The sequence below is a fragment of the Artemia franciscana genome, chromosome 3, assembly GCF_032884065.1.
Source record: "Artemia franciscana chromosome 3, ASM3288406v1, whole genome shotgun sequence".
Taxonomy (NCBI): Eukaryota; Metazoa; Arthropoda; class Branchiopoda; order Anostraca; family Artemiidae; genus Artemia; species Artemia franciscana.
In genome coordinates, this window is record NC_088865.1 from 46499398 (window position 1) to 46520302 (window position 20905).

At 33.4% G+C, this 20905-nt stretch overlaps 1 protein-coding gene across 3 annotated transcripts in view; it reads left to right on the forward strand.

Moving 5' to 3' along the window:
• Positions 1–20905, forward strand: part of LOC136025329 (sodium-independent sulfate anion transporter-like) — a 91508-nt gene that overhangs the window by 59751 nt on the left and 10852 nt on the right. For 2 of the 3 annotated variants that reach the window (XM_065701242.1, XM_065701244.1), the window contains 2 exons: positions 3083–3228; positions 7756–7839. In XM_065701242.1, the coding sequence (XP_065557314.1) occupies positions 3083–3228; positions 7756–7839 (230 nt within the window). The remainder of the gene's footprint in view (positions 1–3082; positions 3229–7755; positions 7840–20905) is intronic. The other variant, XM_065701243.1, reaches the window with a different exon arrangement.

Sequence of the window (20905 nt, forward strand, 5' to 3'; positions counted from 1 at the left end):
CATACTACACCAATAATTTTGCTAAAGGCTAAATTAGAGGGAATTTTACAATCCCAAATTTCGAACATCCTATTTAATAGGAGTTTTTAACTCCAAATTTGAATATCTGAAGGTTAATACCTGAGGTTTTTTCTTTATAATAGAACAAAAGTTTGAGATATCCTTTGATATATCCATTATATTTATCCTCGTCGTTCTACATTATATCATGTTCTCATGATTTATATTGGGTGATGGTATATTCTCTTTAAGATCTCTCTGAAAAAAAATAAGCCTTGCTTGAGCTTGAGAGGAGGAAAAAGTTGCATTGCTGTATAGTTTATAGTATATCTTAATTGGACAAAAAAAAAATACTGATTTAGCGAGTTGAATCCCATACTACCTGTTTAAAGATTCCATCCTCACTGTTTAAAGAATCCATCCTCACACTCAGTCAAAAGATCTCAAAGTCTCCCTTTCAGCGGCTGATATTTCTCTATCCGAGGGGTACTTTTTCTATGAGGCCAAATTTTCTCCATCCCCTAACTTGAAAGAAAATGTGCTGAAGAGCTTTGTCAATTTTTGTGTGCAGTCTCAGATTCTGGTTTTACAACATCCGTAACGTTTGTGGATTACGCAATTATACACCCAAAGTCAAAGCTGTCATAAGGCATAGATACAATTCACGCTCTACATATCGAAAATGATGGTTGTGCACTTTTAAAACATCTAAGTTACTGCTGCAGATGATTTTTACACAAGGCTTGACCCGTCAACCTTCTCCGTGGAAGATGTTACTTTTAGTACAAAAAATAAAATACTTCCAATGTATACTCATCTTTCAGACCAGTAACTTCATCAACCAGTACATGAAAAACTTATGAATTATTGTTTATAAGAAAGTTTGAAGAAAAATTCTGCACGCTTTCACATCAGTTTGGCTTTCAACACAGCATTGGATGTACAGACGCCCTTGCAGTTGTTGCTAATGCTATTCTTAATGCTTCTTGTTCAGGTAATTTACTCGTCTTGGTGATTCGTGATGTTTACCATGCATTGAACTCCCTGATCAACCCCTTTATGCTTTTAAGGGCTGTTAAAAGAGCATTAAATCTGGCTATCATCAGATAGCCAGTCATCAGATGTCAAAGAGATATTTAGACTAAACTACAAATCTACCTTAAAATCCCTCCCAAGTAAGACAAAGTGGTAAGGCCACTGGATAGAACCATACCAGTTTATAGAGGAGCCAGGTCAAGTGCAATTGCATCTCCTTGGTATTTTAATATCTATGTCTTCGAAGGACCAGTCAAAGGTGCGAGATGTGCTGCGTTCTTTCCGGCCCTGATATCTCCTTAGTCATTTATGCTGATCACATTTTTAACATCAGCCGAACTTTGGACAACATTTCTAAAACTTTTCAAAAATTGCAAGCTGAATATGTAAAATCTGGGCTTGAATTTAACGCTTAAAATCCGACGTAGTGCTTTTTAACTGAAAAAGCCTACTTTCTCCTGAAGTTGTACTTGGGAATTCAAAGATCTGCCTTTCTAACGAAATCATTTACCTAGTCATTCTCATTGGAAATGAAATTTCTCACAATCATCATCTCCAAGCAGAATGCGTGAAACACCATATATCAGCTTCATATACTTCCACAGTCTTTGACAAGCTTCATTTAAATTGCCGTACCCTTCTTGAAGATTCTTACAAATTCTGATAAACTGAAAATCCACTCCACTTTCATCCGTTTTGCGAAATATCTACTAAGACATCCAGTTTGCACACGCAATTCCAAGCTCATCAGTGGTCTTCAAATATCAGATCCTACTGTAGCCGTTGCAAAACCTATAGAGAAACAGAGCCAAAAGATCTCAAGACATGCAAAGAGCCAACTTCTTCAACTCAAGTTACGTTGTCAGGTTTAAGTAGTGATACTTTGTTTTGTTTTGATTTTGTTTTTTCTCTTTGTAGTGCTCTCTCATTTTCTTTTTGTACGGTGACATGTTTTCAATAAATAAAAATAGGCTAATAATTGAAAAGTAATCAATTATATCACATGTTTGCTTTTTTGCAATTGCCGTTATAGTTTTATTGTTGTTAGTACCAGACATTCGGGGAATTTAAACAAGTCAGCCATATCACTCGTATACCTGAATTACATATACAACGAGGAGAATGTTAGTTGCATTGCATAAGGGGTATTTATATTCTGCCATATAATTAAAATTGTGGCATATGTTTGATTTTGAGTTACAATCGATTTCAAAATGGACATATCTAATCAAGCAATAAAAATTAATTCTAATCAAGCTTTCAAAACAAAACAAAACAAGTTATTCAAAACAAAATGATAAACTGATTAAGATCCAAGAGATAACTTATAGTCAGTACTATATAATGGTACCAACAAGAGATAATTTATCTTTTTTCCAAAAATCAAAGATTCCTGTTTTGGTCTGCTAAAGCCAAAAGCAAAGACTTTAGCAAAACCAAAGGCTCATTTCCTATATTCCATTAATTTTTAATGATTCTTATTTCATCCATCGTTCTTTAAAGTTTGGAATTGCTGCACTTCTTCTTCTTTTATTGAAATTTCATTACTGCTATTCTTACTATTTCTTGCTATTTCTACTACTTTGGGTCTTTTCCTACTGCTGACCCAAATATTAGCTTTTGATTTGTCTAAATTTCTGAATTACATTCAAGCTGGTAAACTTTGAATATAAAACATTAAGGGCCATAGCTAATTGGAGAAAAGGCCAAGAGAGATAGTCTGATTGAGAGGTATAAGTCTTTCTAGAGGATTGCTAATAATATATTCTAAAAGCTATATGTTAAAAACACAGCAAATATACAAATTGGAAGACCCAAAATACCCTCCTAGCTCTGTGATGACAAACACTATGCTCTTAAGCCTCGTTCTTATTCAAGAAATCTTGTAGCATTATATGGTTCGGCGGTTTTGCCTGACAGGTATGTTACAATATAAATTATCTTGAAAAGATAATTTCATAGAGTAGTCACTTGTTTAAGCTTTTGTTTATTTCAATCCAAGTTTAGTTTTCAAGAGAAACTATTATCTTTACAAATTTTTTTTTAGAGGTGGATCTAGTCCCATTATTTACTACCTTCATAGCAGGACTCATAGTTGGCCTTGAACTTGCTATTATCATAGGAGCAGTAGTTCATATTCTAATTATGTCCTTTGGTAACGCCAGACCAAGAGTCTCCATTTATGTTTCAGAGGTTGGTCCTTTCTTTATTTATTCAATGTAAGAATGTCTGCGGAAACTCAAAAGGCGTCACGTGACGCAAATAAATTTAAGAGGAAAAGGAAAAAGTCGGGAATTTGCAATGGTTTAGCTTTTTCTGGTACTCCTCGTTTGGTTTCTTTTAAGAGCTAAAAATACAACGAACAAAATTTAAATTGAGAAATTTAGTTTTTCAAGCTATTCCATAAAATAAGAATAGCGGATATGATACACGTTGAAAAAAAAAGACTTCCAATCACATCGAAAAATATAACAGGCATAAAAAATTTAACTAAGCCAATCAGTAAAATTTGCTTATGTTAGAAGTGGGGGCTTCAAAGGTAGTTTCAAAAGAAAAGTGCTAAATAGCACCGTTTGAGTTGCCCAAGATGAACATACAGCTGTAATAGCTTACTAAATATATTTTTTAGTTTTATTCAAAATATAGAGAAGAAGAAGGTCACTGAGCAGTAAGATAAACTCCAAATGTGGCAGACATTCTTCCACACTTTTCTTCATACACTACTTTTTATTTTTCTTATTTTGGTTTTTAGGTTTAGTCACTGTTTTATCTGTAAGTTGCTTCACTTAATGTCTATTTAATGTATTTTCAGTCCTGTTTTGAAAAACCAACTTTCTTCATGTGAAACTAAAGAACAGTGTTCAAGCTGTAAATAGCACTAACCATCCTATGTATTAGTAGACCTGCTAACCCTTTAACTTCCCTTTTCTTCCGTTGAAGTTTATACTGTCCTTTTACAGAGAACACTATCAATAATTTTAATTTGTTGAATTTTTACTTTAAAGAAGAGGGTGGCAGGTCACCATCTCTTATCCATCGGATGGGATCTCTTATACCATCGCTCTCAATGAAAACTAGTTTTATTTACTTTTAATTATTTCTGAATACCATAGTTAGGGTTTCTTCTGGATTTTATACCTATACAATTCCTTTCACTCTTTTCTTCTCTGTAAATGTAAGCATACGAACAATATCAGTAATTAAATCAAATGAAAACACTGGAAAATTTTCTCAGACAAAAATAGTTCTATAACGTCTTCAGATCTTAAAGGCGAGGGTGTCATAAGGTTTCCTTTTGTTTATTATTATTGAAGCTTCTTTAGCCCTACCGATACGCTGCATAAGTTTCAAGCCGATGGATAAAAAGAATTCGAATCCTCACTTTAACAATCAGCAAAAATCAGTCTCTCTTTTTCTTTTGCCTTCGTTAAGGTCTCTTCAGTCCAGTCTATGTATACCAAAGCTTTCAAGATGAAACAGAAGAAATATGTTAACATTGTTGAGGTTGTTGTTAGCTTGAGCCATGTTTTTAGGTCACCCATATGCAACACAGAGTTTGACACAAGTCTTACAGATTATTATTTTAAGTACCGTGTTCAACATAGTTCATATCTTCTTCAAAACGCGAATTCAACCGTGCTATTGTTGCACATAAGCCCGAAACACGCTTTAAACCCAGTGCCTGAAAACACGACTTTGTTGATTACACTTATATCAAATAGGTGTTGATTACACACCATATATTAGCTTGTTGATCACACCTCTGAGGCAACTGTTGAAATTTAGGCAATCAAAATCAAAATAAGTCCAGTACAATTTTAAGGGGTCTGAGTCTATTTTAAAAGCCCTTCCCTCACAAATTTGTGTATATAGATAGCGTAACCGTTTTACTCATAGCAGTTTGTATATTATTGTGGAAGGGTCCTCGTTGGTTAAATTTTGGTTTCAACAACATGTAAGATCTAAGTATACCTTTCACAAAAATATATAAACATAAGGACATGTCTCACAAACAGAGTATGATTTCCATTAAAATTGCTCCACAAAGAGACTCAAACTTCTTGAATATAAATTTAAGGCTAATAATGCAATGTAGAGGTTGTGAATGCAATGTATGAAGTTAAACAAGTATGTTTAACTTCATTGTCAAACATAATATAACAGAAAATGATTAATGTCACAATATGAATTTCCTTGAACCAGGCAAGACCGTGTTCATGTTTGACCATAGGTGCTTTATCTCCCTTGAAATTGACTTGTAAGAATTTTAAAGCTTGCTGATTTTATATTTATTATTGAGTTATCCAAAGTTGAGGCTAATGCGGTTTTATAGACGCTCAACAAATTCTGACATCACCTTGCTTAAATTTGCTCTTTATTGTCATTTCCAAAGAGACATTATTTACAGCAAACCTGGGGCTAGCCCTGTGGTCATGGTCGCTGCTAGCCAAAATATTTGGGAGGAATAAGGGATTTTACTGACTGGCTGGTCATTTTTACCAACAGTTTTTTGTCAATAATTAGCATAATATATACGTTTCGAATACAATACGTAAAGTCACTGAACAAGTCGGTAAAACCTCTGCATTTACTGGCTGATGTTCAGATTTGAGTACATGTTATGTCACTATTTTACTGCTCTTTATTTAACAGAATGGAAAATGTGGCACCATCTGTATACTCACGGCAGGAGTCGGTAAAACTGCTGCATATACCGACCGAAATCGACCTTTCTGTAGATTAAATGAAAAAACTTTCATCAAACAGTTCGTGGTAACGAAATGTAGCAAGAAGCGACCCGGCTCAATAGTAGCCGAAACTCTAAAAGTGTTATATCAAAAAAATTTCATTTTAATGCTGATTTTAAATATATAAGTTTCATCAAGATTAATCACACCTATCAAAAGTTACGAGCCTGAAATAATTTGCCTCATTTTAGAAAATAAGGGGGAAAAACCCCTAAAAGTCATACAATCTTATCGAAAATCACACCATCAGATTCGGCGTATCAGAGAACCTTATTGTAGAAGTTCTCTCCTATCTACAAAAATGTGGAATTTCACATTTTTTGTATGTAAAATTATATACAACGGCTATCTCAAAATTTTGATCCGCTCAATTTGGGAAAAAATGAGCGGGGGAGGGGGCCTAGGTGCCCTCCAATTTTTTGGTCACTTACAATTCTTAAATTTTTTATTTCACTTAAACTTTTATGTTTTAAGGTCACTTAAACTTTTAATTTCCGTTAGAATGAGCCCTCCTGCGACATTCTAGGTCTACTAGGTTGATAATATCACCCCTGGGAAAAAAACGAGCAAACAAACAAATAAACACGCACCCGTGATAGGTCTTCTGGCAAAAAATACTAAGTTCCACATTTTGTTGATAGGACCATGAAACTTCTACAGTAGAGTTCTCTGATACGCTGAATGTGACGGTGTGATTTTCATTAAGATTCTACAACTTTTAGAGGGTGATATACCCTGTTTTCAAAAAAAAGGTAAATTTTCTCAGGCTCGTAACTTTTGACGAGTATGACTAAATTTAATGAAACTTATATATTTAAAATCAGCATAAAAATCTGATTCTTTTGATGTATCTATTAGTATTAAAATTCCTTTTTTTGGAGTTTCATTTACTATTGAGCCGGGTCGCTCCTTACTACAATTCGTTACCACGAACTGTTTGAGAAACGATATTTTTCGGCAATTTTTTTTAATTGCCGAAACAATTTAAAAACACTTTTTTTTTTCCGTGGTGAGCAAATTTAAGCCACAAGACGAGTAGAAATTATCTTACCAAAGATGACAGATCCAAGAAGAGGAGAAACACTATGAATGAAAACACTAAGCCTTAAATGAACAAAGTTACAATAAACAGTGAAGTCAAACCTAAAACAAACATAAACTATCACTAGTAAAGTTAACTGTACGCTCCATACCTCTCAATAGGCTTCAGTGTTATTTCCCACTTAAGTTTCTTTATTTCAATAATTAAACAATTCATTTACTTTTAAGCGTTTAATATTGATCGTTTCATTGATGGTTGGTGGTAATATCAATCCAGTTAGATGGGGTTTCATAGATGGGTAAATACCGTTGAAAGAAAAAATCTCCTTGATGGTTTCATTGATGGTAACACTGGTTGCAATATGTTTTCATTGATAGTTTCGTCTTTTAAAATGCAAAGAAATTCAAACAGGTAAATTCAAAATTCAATTTATGTTGTATGTTAGTTTGTGACTAAAATATAGAAGCCACTCGTTTTTAGGGAGGAAGCCGGAAAGGAGCCACCATAAAACTTAGTTGCGAAAAATTATAATGACATATAGTATCTGTATCAGTCCATGTTCTTCTACTGATTAAAAAAAAGCTTAATTTTTTCTGTGTTTTCTTTGTGCGTTCACTCCTTTAATGCTTAGAGAAAAATGTCCACATTATTTTCTGCAAATATCAGCTTAAACTCTAACCTGTTTGGAGAGGAAATTCTGAGGGTGGCAATATCAGCCTTACTTGTTATAAATCTCTTTCGTTTTAATCTTAAACACCAGGTACTTTTTTAATTATTTTTGTACATATTCCTTTTCTTCATTCATAGTAATGTTTGCTTGTTTTAGGGATGAAATCTTATAGAAGCAAATTTCTGCTCGATCTAAGTTCCAAATTTGCTCTTTACTTTTCATGAAAAGACTTTGTTACTTTTTCTTTAATTATATTGTAGAATCCTAATGCTGTCGAAGGTGAAGTCTTAAGTCTTCTTGATTGCCATTTTGTTGACCAGAAAATGCAAGTGTGGCTGTCTGAGGTACGTAAATCTATTGCGCAACAGAAGATGCTGACCGCAAGAGCCAACGGAAAGCGATTATCTATGATTAACCAAAATAACACTAGTGAAATTGCTATTCACGTCTTACTAGTGACGAGGATTCAACCGAAGCGCAATAGCCGTTTTCGTCAAAACAAAAATAGCCGATTCTTCTAATACGCATTAGAGAACCGAATCCTCTTTTACACCAAAGCGCAATAGCCATTTTCATTGCTTTCTATTGAAAGTGAATAACAGGAAAGAAAATAAACAGACACTGGGTCCTGGCAATTGGCAAGTGGTAAACTTCTATATATATAGATTCTTCCGTTGGCTTGTCTTTTAAACGTAGACAAGTTGAGTCTTTTCTTGATGTCATGACGTCCAAATGTACCTTAAATTAGAAGTGGTGCCTTCGTAAAATTACATTGTTCTTTTTTTATTTATTAGACTTTTAGTCTTTTGCCTCGGATTTCTTTTGTAAATATGAAAGACATCTCGCCGAAGCTTTGTATCTCTTAATTGTTCAGCGATAAAAAAAAACTTGTTTTCTTCCAACGGTTTATCTAGTCTGGTTTTCAATTTTCAAGGGTATTGTAGGTATTGCCGACCACTATTGCCGTCAAAAACTTCTTTTTTTGCTTTGGCTTGTCTTTTGTCATTATGAAAGATATATACGCCGAACCTTTTTTTCTTTTAATTGTTCAGGTGGTTGGATAAAAACTTCTTTCTCTTCCAACGATTTATCTAGTCCATATTTTTGATTTTCAAAGGTATGGGAGGCATTGATGACCTTATCCGTGTCAAAATCCAAAACCCAATCCTCATCGCTATCATTTTCAATGTGTTTGATTCGTTTTACCTTGGCTTATCTTTCGCCATTATGAAATACATATCGCCGAACCTCTCTTTTTTTTAACAAAGGCATGGTAGTCATTGATGACCTTATCCATGTCAAAATCCCAAAACCAATCATCATCGGTTTCGTTTCCAATTTTGACAAGTTTTGATTCTACCTCTCCAGAATGATTTTAATTGAATCACTTCCATGTTCGGTTTCACATGTTTTCTAGCCGCATGTATCTTTGCTCTTCATTTTCATTTTCTACACCCCGCCACTGTTCTTCTAACTGCGTGTGTATTTGCTCTTCATTTTCATTTTGACTTGCTCACATGCTCGGTGTCACATGTCTTCTAACCGCGTTTGTCTTTGCTGTTCAATTTTCTTTTTGACATTCTAGCCGTGTGTGTCTGCTCTCCGTTTTCATTTTTGACTCTCTCACTTGCTTGGTGTCGTATGTCTTCTAACCACACTTGTCTTTACTCTTCATTTTCGTTTTTGTCACGTTTTTGGATTTTAATTACTTCAGATATTTTAGCAATGGCCTTTGCCTCAGTTGTCCGTATTGATGTTGTCGCAATTGATGGTCCGGTTTGTTAAATATCATAACTGTTGCGTTGGAAACTCAAAATCTAGTTCATGATATGCATGAAATCATAAAAGAAAATGCTTATATGTTTTCATAAATGATGGTGTAAGAAATACTTATATGATATACTAATACAGTACATGACACCATTTCCAAAAACCAAAGTTAAGGCTCTTAACGAGTTTTCTCAGGCTTTTGACCAATCTAGACTGTTTGCTTATGCGAGACTATCCCAAGATACCAATTTTGCTGAAAAAATATGCAGCCGTTTTCGAGAACATACATACATACACAATTATTGCTCACTAGTAAAGAATGTATGTGGTGCCGGGCCCAGCCTCTTTTCTACCAAAGCACAACAGACGTTTTCATTGCCATCGATTGAAAGTAAATACCAGGAAAGAAAAGTCAAGTGTCTGTCTGTTTATTTTACTTCATGTTATTTACTTTCAAAAGAAAGCAATAGAAAGCGATATTGTGCCTTGGCGAAAAAGAGCCTGGAAGTTGGATCCACGTCACTAATGAGACATGAACAGCACTTTTACTACTTTTAAATTCGTATGCTCTTTTTCTATGAAACGTCAATGAAAATTTTACTGAATATCACACTCAAAATCAAGGACAGGAGTTTTGTCCCTGAATCTTTAACTATATTAATTAAAAAAAAACAGTTTTTTTCAACTGAAAGGAAGAAGTAATATTAAAATTAAAATGGAACAGAAATTATTACGTATATAAGGGAGGTTTTCCCCTCCTCAAACACCTCACTCTTTGCTCTAAAGTTTTTTGGCACTTCAGAAAAAAGTCACTTATTGTTCTAACTAAGCGACCGTTGCATTTCAGGAGTCGTTTTTAAAATTATTGGGAATATTTTTTAACTTTAGTGCTAAGAGTGGGATTTCGAAGAAGAGCAGTCCCCTTGATATACGAAATAATTTTTATCCGTTATATGTTTAAATATTGCTCCTAGCTTTCAGTTGAAAAAACCCGATTTTTCATTTAATTTTTAATTATTTTTTAAGTAATGTAAGGATATCTGGCTCCACCGCCACAGAAAAATCCCCCTCCCACGGATATATCTTCTGAACAATTCAACCAAGTGAAAATTTATCGCGGATAATTACCCTTAACACCTCCATGCTAAAAATTGAGTCTGTAAAGAGAAAGCAAGACATACAAAAAAAATTAGTAAAGGAATTCTGGCGAATTCACCCGGTATAAAATTCTCTCTGAAAAGTTTACTTTTTGAAAATTTCCCTCTCCATGGAAAATTCTCCTTGTGCAGTACCCCCCCCCCCAACAAAAAATCCTACTCTCCTCCTTATCCGAAAAACGAGTGCATACACCCGATATCAAAGGCTATACGTAAACAAAAGGTAAATTTTATAACTTAAAGACCTTTGCCCAGGGGCTTTGGAGGGTTAGGTTTTCCCCAAAGACATAGTTATCGGTCTTTTCAACTATAATGAACAAAATAGCTATCTCAAAATTTTTATTGGATGATTATGGAGAAAAAGTAGCGTAGGAGGGGGCCTTTTCCTTTAGACTAAGCTCTCTTCTGATGTTTCAGGTCTACTAGATCGATACAATCACCCTGGGGAAAAAAAAACATATATCAGTAATCTTTATTTTTGCAAAAGAATAACCTTTGCAAAAGGCTATTAAAAGAATAACCTCTTGCAAAAGAAACCTCAACGAATGTTTTCTCTTATACGCGGAATTTGATGGTGAAATTTTCATTAAGATTATATGACTCTTTGGGAGTGTTTAACCCTGTTTCCAAAATACAGGATAGTCTTTTTGGGCTTAAAATCTTTGAAGGGTAATATTAAATTTAATGAAAATTACATATTTGAAAGGAACATAAAATTTCCACTCTTTTGATATATATATATATATATATATATATATATATATATATATATATATATATATATATATATATATATATATATATATATATATATATATATATATATATATATATGTATATATATATATATATATATATATATATATATATATATATATATATATATATATATATATATATATATATATATATATATATATATATATATATATATATATATATATATATATATATATATATATATATTGGTATCAAAATTCTATTTTCTAGAGTTTCGGCTACTATGGAGCCGGGTGTTCCTTTACTTACATTTCGTTATCACGAACTGTTTGAAAATTTTCTCATTGAGTCTTAAACTTTCTCAATGAGAAAAAGTCTTAAACTGTATTAGACAGTAATTACAAGTAATTACAAGTAAATTTTGAATATTTTACAATGAAAGGGCTCAAGCCCGGTATGCAAGCTATGGGCGGTCTTCGAATAGAATCTTCCAGCCTCTTGCAAACAAAGATCTTCCTAATTTTTTGCATTTTCTTATTGTAGCTTAAATTTTTCATATGATTTGCCCACTGTTTATTTTCAGTGAAAGCTAATCCGACTAAATTTCCATCCCCTACCCTCTTAACATCCTTTCTAGATTGATACCTGATCAAGCATACACATGCAGGGTTACTAGCTACTATTAGCTTACCACTAGCCTTATAAAACAACTTCTAGTATACGCGCCTGATATACCCATCAACTAGATACGTAATGTAAACAATAACATTGACAAAGCATAATGCAAGAAAGATATTATTTATCCAATTTTATCCACGATAGGGTAGAATGTGAATCTGGGTTGCAGTGGTAGCCAGCAACCTAGTAAAATACGATCGCGTCCCATAGTAAAAATTAAAATAGCCCATAAATCCTAAGACTATAATCAACTCGAAAAAACAAGTACACTATTAGATCCACCTTATCTACTACCCCTATACGGGAAACTAGCTGACCCTTGGCTTGAATAACAAGAAAAAAAATTTGTTTTGAAAATCAAGAAAAGTGGCTGCAACCATGATATACTGCATACCCAGCATCTTTTTTTCTTGTTTTTTTTTCTGCAGCAATCTTTGCACTAGAACATCGCAGAGAGTTGTTAAATGTAAATGCCACATCTAGTGCCTTTTGTAGTTAAACAAATTATTTCTAAAATATAATAAAATTCTTACGAAAAACTAAACTTTTCTATAACACTGTAGTAGCTTATGTTATTGACATTAGAAATCTTTCCCTCGGATAATTATAATAAAGAGCACACACTTGCACATACATTCACTTGTATTGGCAAGTTTAACTATAAAATAGGCTTGTATAACTATATAAAAAATCGTTATAGTTAATTTATAAAAGGGGATTGTATAGTCTCCATCGGTTTAATGGTTGTTGAGATAGCTTATACTTGGAGAAAAAACACACCACGGCTCATAGTGGACGTAGTTAGCAGTCTGATTTTCTGAGGTTCGTCTCTTACTATTCCAAATAACAACGTGACTAGAAAAACACTACAATATGACGTTATCTCTGACGAAATTACCTCTGATGACATTGGTTATGATTATGTTAAAGAGAGAGCTGTATCTCATTATAATTAAATATATAAAAATTCGGTAAAGTTAATTATAAATTGGAATTATGTGAGTTTCATCGGTATCATGGTTGTAAAGATAGCTGAAAACTAGTAAAGAATAAACCGTGAAAGGCGATCATTAGAAGAACAAATCATTGGATGCATCGAACTTAGTTTGTTGCATTGTTCTTTGATATTCGTCTCTTACTATGTATTCATAAAGAACAGACAATTTTTCTTAAGATAGTCTTAAAATAGAGCACGGCTAAAGAAGAGCACGGATTAAAATAAGCAGTGGTTCAGGCTGAACCACGGCTCATAGTAACCAAATATGTTCATTCAAAAACAAATTAATGTTTCTTTTGTTTAACAAGATAATATAAGAAATACATAATGGATCGACATAGTTCATTTTAAATGGGACTATTTTAAAATAAGGAACAAACTCTTGCCATTAGTAACTGAAGTATTAAAATCAATCATTTTAGTATTTTAAAGAACAAATCCAGGTTGTGGCAGTAGCTAAATAAGTAGTAAAATGCGATCACATCCCATGTTCAGAAATAAAACAGCTAATAACATCTAAAAGTATTGTCAGATTGAGCTAAAAATCACACCATTAGAATCGTCTTGTCTAAAACCCCTTTAAAAGGAAATTAAAGCCCTTTGTCTTGAACAACAAAGAAAATTATAATAAATAACGAACTCTAGCCTATATTAATCGAAATTTTTAATATAAAGAGCAACTTCAGATATCGATGATTTACATCAACAACCGAACTATAGCCAATAGTAATTAGTATTTAAAAAAATAAGTATATACACGTCGAAAGATGAAAGCACTGTCAAGAGCGATCTATGTATTGTATTAAATACGAACTATTGCCCATAGTAATTGAACCAGGTTGCATTTGTAGCTAGCGACCTAATCAGAGACAATCACGCCCCAAAATAATCCGGGTTGCAGCGGTAGCTAGCAACCTAGTAAGAGACGATCACGCCAAATAGTAAAACTAAAATAACCTACAGCTCCTAAAAATTGAGTCAGATCAAAACATTAAGTGCACTATTAAAGCCGCATTGTCCGAAACCCCTATTTAGCAAACATACCGTCCCTTGGCTTGATCAACAAGGAAAATATATTGGCTTGAAAATCAAAAAAAAAGTGCTTGCAACTACGATATTCTGCACATATGGCATCTGTTTTCTTTCTTTCTTTCCGTTTTTTCCTCCTCAGCTAGCTGGGTACTAGAAAATCATAGAGAGCAACAATTGAGAGAGCCAAACAAAAGAGCAAGGAGCCGTATGATAATGATAAAGATAACCTAAACAAACATAAGAAAAAATTGTTACCAGAATAATGGGTAGATACTGGGGTGATAAAAGCAATAATGAAAAAGTTCAAACCTCCGTAGGGCTGTACTAAAGAACGCATAAGGACAAAGTTACAAATTAAATTCAGAAGTCCAAGAAGAAGGCGAAAATGCAGGCTGATCTTCGTAAATTGAGAAACATTTTAAGTATATTTTATCTGGATTATGAGAAATATTCAAACTTAGAGATTTGAAAAATCGTTTAGAAAGGCTATGGCAAAACACCATATTAAAATCCAAACTCTATGTTGTGTATTTAATGAAAAGCTTCTAAGTTATAGACTTGCAACTATGGATCAGTTTACAGATGCAATGGAAAATATTAGACAGCACTGTGAACATACGGAGGTATACTTCGTAGAAAGTTTATATATTGATGCTGGAAGGGGAAATTGTAGTTCATGTAGTAACAATACCAATATATACACAGGCAAACGTATGAACAACGAAGAGAAAGCTGTGTTTGTCAACTATGGCAAACACGAACACTAAGTTTATTAAAATATCCTTAAACCAGATCTGACAAGGAGATTATGACGACTGAACTCACCTAAAACAATTTTTCTGGAATTTTTCCTCAAAAAAAAGTATTTCTAACTGGTTTTTCAAAAATTCGGTTCTACTGAATATTTGACAACAAATTTTATTGCCAAATAAAATACATTTTTGTTCTAAAAATGGACAGGCTTTGCCCTGGCAAAGTCATTCTGATATCTGCAAGTTCTATTTGAAGGTTATTGAAACATGTCAAATTATTTTTGAAATCCTTGAAAATAATATTATATTAAAATTTTCAACTGACAAAATCGTTAATTTCTACCTTGACGGTTTGGATTATTGTGAAATCAATTACAGGGACACAAGAAAGCATGGGCGTTCAATGTACTTTAGCCCAAACGAAGGATATCATAGCTTTTTGCGGTTTGTAAGGGCACTAGCTCCACATTTTCCTGCCTTGACCTGTTTCTTTAGTAATGTATATAAGGAAGCATCGAAGTCTCAGATTTTACGACAAATTAATACACTAAAAGTCAGGGTTCGTACAAGGAACTGAGTGAATATTTAGAAGAAGTAGCAAGAAGGCTCGATTGTAATGGTCAAGGCGTCATCTATGGTGATCTGCAATATTAGAGTTTCTCTAAATGATAAAATAATGATGAAGTTATTTGGTGAAAGCCTTGATAAGGTAGCTAAAATTAAATAAGATATCCCTCAATGTATTGTGACTGTTGTGAGCAGATAAAGACAAAATATCAATTGAAGTATCTAAGGTCTCTTTCAAATCGGAAAGGTTTTGATGTAATGTCGGCCACAATTTTGGAATACGTCCCACAGGACATATCCAAAAATGACACTGAAGAGCTGATTGATTTTACAAGTCGGAACGAGGATGTCATAGATCCATTCTCTGTCTGTGATTACTGTGCTGGGAAAATTTTGAAAAGTCAGGAGAATGTCCTATCTGTTATAAATAACCTTCATACCGACTGTACACCGGAATGTATAAGGCGTCTCAACAAGTTTGAAATGGCGATGACTCGATTTGTAATGGCTTTTGATCGTCAGGTTAGGGCAGTAATTGTGTTGAAGAGACCTAAAACAGAACTTGTTGACGCTCTTAAGAGTAGAATAATATATGTACCTGTTGATGTATCAAGCAAATGCAGACGTTTAGCATGAAAAATTTCTTTGCATTGATAGTTTGTAATCACTGACAATGGTCAGCCCACTTATAATAAGAATGTCTGGACTGCGCATATAGAATTGAGAAAAGTCCATGAAGCGCTGTTGTGGTTAAGAGAGAACAGCGGTTTCTATGAAACAATACACGCCTACATCCTAGAAGATTTAAATAATATAATTGAAACGCGTCTTGCTGAAAAAGCGGTTGGTGTTGATAATATACCTGAAATACCAGAAGCTGCAATCCTTCAGAAACTGACAGAAAGCACCATATCGGCATTGGCTGAACATTTTTCTGTCCCACCACTCAATTCAGCGGTTCCAAAAGATTTTATACACGATTTAAAGCAAATGAAAGATCTTGGCACTGACCAATTTAAAATCAAGAAATTAAAAGGTAAAAGCGAAGACTTAGTTCAGGAAGAACGTGATATAAAAGTGTGTCCAAATCTTTTCCCAGGGGGCAAAAATGGTATGTGTGACTAAGCAAGACCTTTTCGGATTAGGAATGCAGAATATATTAAATCAAGGCTTCTTATCAGACATACTAATTTTCGTCTTGATAAACAGTTTCTTTTTCACAGCTTCCAATTGCAAGAACTCTCTTACATGTGTAATAGCGTTAGTCATATGTTGCGTACAGTGAAACCAAACCTAAATGCAGGTCAATTTATAGACAAGCTTCATTCTCGGGATGGACGGATGGAAGGACTTTGTTTTCTGTTCAATCATAAACCAGGTGATCTCAGCAGTATTTTCAATCACTTTCCTATAAAGTCTTCGACTTTATTCCTGAAAGTTTCATTTGCTGAATGGTACTCTCATGAATTTATTGACTACTTACGGACTGTCCATAAAAATTTACCTTGTGTGGTAAAAATTACCCAAGCAGATTTGACGGGCCTAGATCCAGCTACAGTTTTCATGCACCTTGACAAAAAGATCGACAGCTATATTTAATGAGCTAATTTGATCAAAGACCAATCCTTTGTTTGCAAACATTAAGGATCATTTCTGGCGTATCGAGTACCAGACGAATGTAATCTCTGTTGTGGATTTAAGATGCTTATGTTTGTTCATTCTTGGATTAATAGTAGTAGTAGTAGTAGTAGTAGTAGAACAATTTTATTAGAAATAAACATTTCTTAATCAATAGCACAACATAAGTGAAGCTTGCGAGGCTGTGCTAAATTCAAAGAAAATAAAGAGACAATATGGAGAATAAGAAAATATGGAGAATGAGACCATATACCAAAATCAGCAAAAAAAAACATAAACAATACACTACCTTGCGTGACCCCAAGACAACAACAAAAACAAACAAAAAAATACATAAATATCACAAATGAATAACCTATATAAAATTTATTTTAGTTAATCTATTTCAAAAGCAAACATACCGAACAACTCCACATGCAAATCAGACTTAAACTGGCCAAGGCTACCTATTTCCTTGATACCTATATTCAGTTTATTCCAAAGTTTTGAAGCTCTGTAAATAAGTGAAAAAGAAGATCTACTTGGAACTAATCGAGGAACCTCAGTCTTATCTTGTATACAAGTAATGTGGTGGTGAACATCAGACCTCTCACAAAATATTCCTGTAAAACAATCAGGAAGGCTATCACTGTAATACTTATATATAAAAATCAACGTATAAAAATCACGTAATCCAGCTGCAGGTATTATATTTAAATCGCTATACACAGACATCAGGGACTCCTGGTTCCCAACACCACAAAAAACTCGGATAGCATTATTTTGGATCACACGGATTGGACGAACTATCGAAGGGAAAGTACCAAGCCAAATCGACGAGAAATACAAAATGTAAGGGTGAATCAGGGAAAAATACAACAATCGTAGAACATTTGGGAGGAAAATATGTTTTAATTTGCGCATGATACCTAAGTTACGTAACAATATTTTCGAGACTGACTTCACATGATCTTTAAATGATAGGGTTTCATCAACATTGATTCCGAGGTATTTGGTGAATCTTGTTCGTTTAATAATTCCCCGCTCCGAAATCATTTCCGTAAACCAAGGGTAAAAATTCGGAGATCGAGAGAAAATAACAAAATTTGACTTATCTATATTCAGGTCAAGGTGGTTTATTTTAAGCCATGTACATATCCTGCTCATTACTGCATTTATCGTTGACATGAGCAGTTGTTCTGTAGGGGCAATACACACCAAGGTTGTATCATCAGCAAATAAGGGCATAGTAAGCTGGGTCTTACTCGGACCATTGTCAACAAAGTCGTCAATTCTGGGCAGAGCTTTCACAATCTGCTGTATATCATTAATAAAAATTAAAAACAGAGTCGGACCCAGTACGGATCCTGGGGGACCCCCCCAATTAACAACGTTTTTACTAGACAAAAATCCTTTTAAATTGACATAGTGCTGTCTATTTTAAAGATAACTGCAAAGCAAACCCAATGTACCACCCCTTAATCCATAAAATTCATATTTTTTAAAGCTCTTTACTTTTCTTTGAAAAACTTGTTTTGCGGAAGGAAAGTTTTTTAAAATAATTACACTATTAGAGCCTTGTCCAATATCCATATAAAAGAAACTAACTGTCCTCTGGCTTAAATAACAAGAAAATCTTTTGGCTTGAAAAACAAGCAAATTTACTTGAACTACGATATGCTGCATATACTGAATCTTTTTTTTTCTCCTCAGCTAGCAGGGAAATGGAACATTATACAGAGCTATTTAACGGGCCATTTTTGAAGGAAATAGCTAGATCTAGTGATTTTTGTAATTAAAAAAGAATAGTTTTCAAAATGTAATAAATTTTTACAAGAAACTTCATTTTTGTACAACACTGTAGCATTAAATCTTCTTGCATACGAAGATTGAAATAGGATTTTTAGTGATATTATAAAAAACAGTTAGATATAGCTGTATAAAAAGCAGTAGTTTTTTAGAGTTTTAGCAAAAATCTGATTCGTCAGCTGAATTACAATAAATAATAAGCTCTAACCTATAATAACTGAAAGGTGTACATGGGTGTTCCGGGTTAAAAATAATGTCCGATCAAACCAAGAAGTACACTATTAGAACTGCCTGGTCCCAAACCCCTATATAGAGATTTTACTGTCGTTTGGCTTGAATACCAAGGAAAATGCATTGGCCTGAAAAACAAGAAAAGTGGCTCCAAGCACTATATTCTGCATCAACGGCATCTTTCCTTTTTTTGTAGCCAGTGGGGCACTGGAAACTCGTATAGAGCTGTTTTATGGCTTGTTTAAAGTAAACTAGCTGTTGGGGTGGCGCTTCGCGCCACCTCAACACCTAGTTGGTGGGGGCGCTTCGCGCCCCCCCCCCCAAGCCCCCCCGCGCGCGTAAGTCGTTACGCGCCATATTAGTTACGCGCCATTGTAGTTGTGTCCCTATGTCCCACCTGTGAATATAGATATATATATATATATATATATATACATATATATATATATATATATATATATATATATATATATATATATATATATATATATATATATATATATATGTTTTTAACTACGTAAAACTTGCGAATATACAACATTCTTTGCTGTCCCATTGTCTGTGCATATAAATAGATTGTCAGGTTTACCGACTCTTGAACATGCAACATATAATGGTCCATGGGAAAACAATCCGTATTCAGATCTATACCTCATGATTCTAATGATTGCCCTTGAGCTTTGTTGATGGTGATTGCTAATCGACCATTCCCTGAGTCGCCATCGTCATTTATATATCCCCCTGTGCACCCCGGCGTCCCTTTTGTAGTTATGTCCCTGTGTCCCGGTCGTCATTTATATTCCCTGTGTCCCGGTCGTCATTTGTGTCCCGGTGTTCCAGTCTGTGATTTCTCTTTGAGTGTCCCGGGCGTCATTTATATTCCTTGTGTCCCGGTGTCCCGGTCGTCATTTATATCCCCCTGTGCCCCCCGGCGTCCCCATTGTAGTTGTGTCCCTGTGTCCCGGTCGTCATTTATATTCCCTGTGTCCCGGTCGTCATTTGTATCCCGGTGTCCCGGTCTGTATATACATTCGTTTTTTAGTTTTGTTTTTCTCCTTTATTTTTTTCCTTTTTTCTTTTTTTTCTTTTTTAGTTTATTTAGATTTTTAGATTTTTTAGTTTTTTTATTAGTTTTTAGTTTTTTTGTAGTTTTTACCATTTTTTTAGTTTTTTTAGTTTTTTTTTTTACTTATGTCCTGGTCGTCATTTATACTCCCTGTGTCCCGGTCGTCATTTGTGTCTCGGTGCTTTGTTGATTGCTAATTTATATTATATTTATATTTATATTTTTTATATTTATTAATATTTTTTTAGTTTTCTTTTTCTCTTATTTTTCAGTTTTTTCCTTTTTTTTAGTTTTTTCTTTTTTAGTTTTTAGTTTTTTTAGTTTTTTAGCTTTTTTAGTTTTTTTATTAGTTTTTAGTTTTTTTTTAGTTTTTGCCTTTTTTTAGTTTTTTCAGTTTTTTTTAGTTTTTAGTTTTTTACCTTTTTTTAGTTTTTTTTAGTTTTTTAGCTTTTTTAGTTTTTTTTCTTTTTAGTTTTTTTTGTAGTTTTTACCTTTTTTAGTTTTTTTTCTTCTTTTGTATTAGTGTGAAATAATTCAGACGTCATATGCGGACAAACACGACGTCACTCGACAGACAGACAGACAGACATAACCCACAAACAACTTATTTTTATATATATTTATTCATATTTTTTTAGTTTTCCTTTTCTCTTTTATTTTTCAGTTTTTTCCTTTTTTTTAGTTTTTTTCTTTTTTAGTTTTTAGTTTTTTTTAGTTTTTTACCTTTTTTTAGTTTTTTTTAGTTTTTTTTAGTTTTTTAGCTTTTTTAGTTTTTTTATTAGTTTTTATTTTTTTTGTAGTTTTTGCCTTTTTTTATTTTTTTCAGTTTTTTTTTAGTTATTAGATTTTTACCTTTTTTTAGTTTTTTTTAGTTTTTTAGCTTTTTTAGTTTTTTTTTTTTTTTAGTTTTTTTTTTAGTTTTTACCTTTTTTAGTTTTTTTCTTCTTTTGTATTAGTGTGAAATAATTCAGACGTCATATGCGGACAAACATGACGTCACCTGATCCACACACA